At 52.4% G+C, this 6,018-nt stretch overlaps 1 protein-coding gene across 1 annotated transcript in view; it reads left to right on the top strand.

The window, feature by feature from the left end:
* LOC110514272 (adhesion G protein-coupled receptor L3-like) overlaps positions 1-6,018 on the top strand; it is a 310,536-nt gene that overhangs the window by 296,146 nt on the left and 8,372 nt on the right. The window contains exons 23-24 of the mRNA XM_090188086.1: positions 3,278-3,460; positions 4,140-4,233. Coding sequence (XP_090044212.1) covers positions 3,278-3,460; positions 4,140-4,233 — 277 coding nt within the window. The remainder of the gene's footprint in view (positions 1-3,277; positions 3,461-4,139; positions 4,234-6,018) is intronic.

The following is a 6,018-nucleotide window of genomic DNA, read 5'->3' as shown; positions in this document are numbered from 1 at the left end:
GGAAGAGTGGGATGGAGGACAGACCATAGTGGGTTGGGGGGGGGGGGGGGTGGTTAGTTGGTTGATAGCTAGAGGAGGAAGAGTGGGATGGAGGACAGACCATAGTGGGTTGGGGGAGTGGTTAGTTGGTTGATAGCTAGAGGAGGAAGAGTGGGATGGAGGACAGACCACAGTGGGTTGGGGGGGGGGTTAGATGGTTGATAGCTAGAGGAGGAAGAGTGGGATGGAGGACAGACTATAGTGGGTTAGGGGGGGGGGTAGATGGTTGATAGCTAGAGGAGGAAGAGTGGGATGGAGGACAGACCATAGTGGGTTGGGGGGGGGGGTTAGATGGTTGATAGCTAGAGGAGGAAGAGTGGGATGGAGGACGGACCATAGTGGGTTGGGGGGGGGGGGGAGTGGTTAGATGGTTGATAGCTAGAGGAGGAAGAGTGGGATGGAGGACAGACCATAGTGGGTTGGGGGGGGGGGTTAGATGGTTGATAGCTAGAGGAGGAAGAGTGGGATGGAGGACAGACCATAGTGGGTTGGGGCGGGGGGGTAGATGGTTGAAAGCTAGAGGAGGAAGAGTGGGATGGAGGACAGACTATAGTGGGTTGGGGGGGGGGGTTAGATGGTTGATAGCTAGAGGAGGAAGAGTGGGATGGAGGACAGACCATAGTGGGTTGGGGCGGGGGGGGGTAGATGGTTGAAAGCTAGAGGAGGAAGAGTGGGATGGAGGACAGACCATAGTGGGTTGGGGGGGGGAGTGGTTAGTTGGTTGATAGCTAGAGGAGGAAGAGTGGGATGGAGGACAGACTATAGTGGGTTGGGGGGGGTAGATGGTTGATAGCTAGAGGAGGAAGAGTGGGATGGAGGACAGACCATAGTGGGTTGGGGGGGGGGGGTTAGATGGTTGATAGCTAGAGGAGGAAGAGTGGGATGGAGGACAGACCATAGTGGGTTGGGGGGGGGGTTAGATGGTTGATAGCTAGAGGAGGAAGAGTGGGATGGAGGACAGACCATAGTGGGTTGGGGCGGGGGGGTAGATGGTTGAAAGCTAGAGGAGGAAGAGTGGGGATGGAGGACAGACTATAGTGGGTTGGGGGGGGGTTAGATGGTTGATAGCTAGAGGAGGAAGAGTGGGATGGAGGAAGACCATAGTGGGTTGGGGCGGGGGGGGTAGATGGTTGAAAGCTAGAGGAGGAAGAGTGGGATGGAGGACAGACCATAGTGGGTTGGGGGGGGGGAGTGGTTAGTTGGTTGATAGCTAGAGGAGGAAGAGTGGGATGGAGGACAGACTATAGTGGGTTAGGGGGGGGGGGGGGGGGGGGTTAGATGGTTGATAGCCAGAGGAGGAAGAGTGGGATGGAGGACAGACCATAGTGGGTTGGGGGGGGGGGGGGTTAGATGGTTGATAGCTAGAGGAGGAGGAGTGGGATGGAGGACAGACCATAGTGGGTTGGGGGGGGGGGGGTTAGATGGTTGATAGCTAGAGGAGGAAGTGTGGGATGGAGGATGGACCAGAGTGGGTAGGGGGGGGGTTTAGATGGTTGAAAGCTAGAGGAGGAAGAGTGGGATGGAGGACAGACCATAGTGGGTTGGGGGGGGGGGGTGGTGTGGTGATGGTTGATAGCTAGAGGAGGAAGAGTGGGATGAAGGACAGACTAGAGTGGGTTGGGGGGGGGTTAGATGGTTGATAGCTAGAGGAGGAAGAGTGGGATGGAGGACAGACCATAGTGGGTTGGGGGGGGGTTAGATGGTTGATAGCTAGAGGAGGAGGAGTGGGATGGAGGACAGACCATAGTGGGTTGGGGGGGTTAGATGGTTGATAGCTAGAGGAGGAGGAGTGGAATGGAGGACAGACCATAGTGGGTTGGGGGGGTTAGATGGTTGATAGCTAGAGGAGGAGGAGTGGAATGGAGGACAGACCATAGTGGGTTGGGGGGGGGGGTTTAGATGGTTGATAGCTAGAGGAGGAGGAGTGGAATGGAGGACAGACCATAGTGGGTTGGGGGGGTTAGATGGTTGATAGCTAGAGGAGGAGGAGTGGAATGGAGGACAGACCATAGTGGGTTGGGGGGGGGGGGGGGGGTTAGATGGTTGATAGCTAGAGGAGGAAGAGTGGGATGGAGGACGACCACTAGTGGGTTGGGGGGGGGGGTTTAGATGGTTGATAGCTAGAGGAGGAGGAGTGGGATGGAGGACAGACCATAGTGGGTTAGGGGGATTAGATGGTTCTCAACGCCTACATTAATATAGGCAGGCTAACACATCAGAAATAGTAAAATGTGAAATGCCTAAACACCTCCCACACGCTTCACTGTTGACAGAACAGATGATGTGAGATGAATCAACCTGTTAATACTCTGTCTGGCTTTTCACCCACAGACACGCTATTGTTCTAGGTCCACAGGGTGTCTGTGTGTGTGTGTGTGTGTGTGTGTGTGTGTGTGTGTGTGTGTGTGTGTGTGTGTGTGTGTGTGTGTGTGTGTGTGTGTGTGTGTGTGTTTGTGTGTGTGTGTGTGTGTGTGTGTGTGTGTGTGTGTGTGTGTGTGTGTGTGTGTGTGTGTGTGTGTGTGTGTGTGTCTGTGTGTGTGTGTGTGTGTGTGTGTATGTGTGTGTGTGTGTGTGTGTGTGTGTGTGTGTGTGGTGTGTGTGTGTGTGTGTGTGTGTGTGTGTGTGTGTGTGTGTGTCGGGTCATGAGATCAGCTATCTAGGGGAAGACTCATACAATGTTGAGGTTTTCCTTGGCAAAGCCCTCTCAATCTCCCTAGAGACCTAGAGGCAATGTTCACACACACACACACACACACACAATCCACCACACACACACACAGCAGTCCAAGTCTACATCTTCCTAACACACTTGTATCCTTCCTAACACACTTGTATCCTTCCTAACACACCTGTATCCTTCCTAACACACCTGTATCCTTCCTAACACACTTGTATCTTTCCTAACATACCTGTATCCTTCCTAACACACCTGTATCCTTCCTAACACACCTGTATCCTTCCTAACACACCTGTTTCCTTCCTAACATACCTGTATCCTTCCTAACACACATGTATCCTTCCTAACACACCTGTTTCCTTCCTAACATACCTATATCCTTCCTAACACACCTGTTTCCTTCCTAACACACCTGTATCCTTCCTAACACACCTGTTTCCCTCCATAACACTGCTGTATCCTTCCTAACACACCTGTATCCTTCCTAACACACCTGTATCCTTCCTAACACACCTGTTTCCCTCCATAACACCGCTGTGTGTCCCTGTCTCCCCTCTCCAGGTGCGTAAGGAGTATGGGAAGTGTTTGCGTTCCCACTGCTGCAGTGGTAAGAGTGTAGAGACCTCCATCTCGTCCTCTGGAAAGAACCACACCACGTCTCGAACCCCAGGGCGATACTCCACGGGGTCGCAGGTCATCTTGCCTGCCTGTACACCTGGACGCTACTCCACAGAAGACTCCCAGGTGAGACCAGGTCCAGCACACCTGTAGGACTAACCTACAGTACAATCAGATTCAGCTTTAATTCTGACTTCTGATTCTAGAAGTCTTGGAATGTTATCTTGGAAAGTCACCTTGGAAAGTCACCTTTTATCCTGTCTCTCTCTCTCTACCTTCCCCCTTCCTTCTCTCCCTCCCTCTTTCCCTCCCTCCCTTCATTCTCTCCTTCCCTTCATCCCCCTTCCTTCTCTCCCTCCCTCTCCTCTCCTCCCCTCTTCCTTCTCTCCCTCCCTCTCCTTTCCTCCCCTCTTCCCTGCCTCCCCCTTCCTTCTCTCCTTCCCTCTCCTCCCCTCTTCCCTCCCTCCCCCTTCCTTCTCTCCTTCCCTCTCCTCCCTCCTTCCCTCTCCTCCCCTCTTCCCTCCCTCCCTCCCTCCCTCCCTCCCTCCCTCCCTCCCTCCCCCTTCCTTCCCTCCTTCCCTCTCCTCCCCTCTTCTCTCCCTCCCTCCCTCCCTCCCCCTTCCTTCCCTCCTTCCCTCTCCTCCCCTCTTCCCTCCCTCCCTCCCTCCCCCCTCCTTCTCTCCTTCCCTCTCCTCCCCTCTTCCCTCCCTCCCCCTTCCTTCTCTCCCTCCCTCCCTCCCCCTTCCTTCTCTCCCTCCCCCATTCATCCCTCCCTCCCTCGCTCCCCCATTCATCCCTCCATCAGAGTCGTATCAGGAGGATGTGGAACGATACAGTGAGGAAACAGGAGTCATCCTTTATGACAGGAGACATCAACAGCTCAGCCACACTCAACAGAGGTAACCAAGGATACTACTACCTATTCAGTATAACAATAATACTGTTATTTATAATGCGCTGACAGAGTAAATAGAAGTTTATATAAGTTCCTCTTAATGCTATCGTTAGCCCACTGCTGATGTCACTTCCTCTATGAAGGACAGAAGAGAGGAAGTCTTTGGCATGGCCCACTACACTAAGACTGGCCCTCTACACTAAGACTGGCCCACTACACTAAGACTGGCCCACTGCACTAAGACTGGTCCACTACACTAAGACTGGTCCACTACACTAAGACTGGTCCACTACACTAAGACTGGCCCACTACACTAAGACTGGCCCACTAAGTGTGTGAAGACTGGCCCACTACACTAAGACTGGTCCTCTACACTAAGACTGGTCCTCTACACTAAGACTGGCCCACTACACTAAGACTGGCCCACTACACTAAGACTGGCCCACTGCACTAAGACTGGCCCACTACACTAAGACTGGCCCACTACACTAAGACTGGCCCACTACACTAAGACTGGCCCACTAAGTGTGTGAAGACTGGCCCACTACACTAAGACTGGTCCTCTACACTAAGACTGGTCCTCTACACTAAGACTGGCCCACTACACTAAGACTGGCCCACTACACTAAGACTGGCCCACTACACTAAGACTGGCCCACTGCACTAAGACTGGCCCACTACACTAAGACTGGCCCACTACACTAAGACTGGCCCAGTACACTAAGACTGGCCCACTGCACTAAGACTGGCCCACTGCACTAAGACTGGCCCACTACACTAAGACTGGCCCACTACACTAAGACTGGCCCACTGCACTAAGACTGGCTCACTACAATAAGACTGGCCCACTACACTAAGACTGGCCCACTAAGTGTGTGAAGACTGGCCCACTACACTAAGACTGGCCAAGTACACTAAGACTGGCCCAGTACACTAAGACTGGCCCACTACACTAAGACTGGCCCACTACACTAAGACTGGCCCAATACACTAAGACTGGCCCACTACACTAAGACTGGCCCACTTCACTAAGACTGTCCCACTACACTAAGACTGGCCCACTGCACTAAGACTGGCCCACTACACTAAGACTGGCCCACTACACTAAGACTGGCCCACTACACTAAGACTGTCCCACTACACTAAGACTGGCCCACTGCACTAAGAATGGCCCACTACACTAAGACTGGCCCACTATTCCCTATAACTGGGGCAGATGGCTAGTTATTCCTGTTATTTATTCCCTATAACTGGGGCAGATGGCTAGCTATTCCAGTTATTTATTCCCTATAACTGGGGCAGATGGATAGTTATTCCAGTTAGTTATTCCCTATAACTGGGGCAGATGGCTAGTTATTCCAGTTATTTATTCCCTATAACTGGGGCAGATGGCTAGTTATTCCAGTTATTTATTCCCTATAACTGGGGCAGATGGCTAGTTATTCCAGTTATTTATTCCCTATAACTGGGGCAGATGGCTAGCTATTCCAGTTATTTATTCCATGTGACTGTATAATGGAGCAACAGTGCTACCTATTGAAACAGATGAACCAGACTCTGACTCTTCATCTTATTCCTCCTAGTCTGACCAGTCTGACCAGTCTGACCAGTCTAACCTGTCTAACCAGTCTGACCAGTCTGACCAGTCTAACCAGTCTGACCAGTCTAACCTGTCTAACCAGTCTGACCAGTCTGACCAGTCTAACCAGTCTGACCAGTCTAACCTGTCTGACCAGTCTGACCAGTCTGACCTCTCCAACCAGTCTGACCAGTCTGACCAGTCTGACCA

This window comes from Oncorhynchus mykiss, chromosome 10 (assembly GCF_057628025.1).
Source record: "Oncorhynchus mykiss isolate SJ-2025 chromosome 10, ASM5762802v1, whole genome shotgun sequence".
Taxonomy (NCBI): domain Eukaryota; kingdom Metazoa; phylum Chordata; class Actinopteri; order Salmoniformes; family Salmonidae; genus Oncorhynchus; species Oncorhynchus mykiss.
The sequence above is the reverse complement of the archived record's forward strand: the minus strand, read 5'-3'. Positions and strand labels throughout refer to the sequence as shown.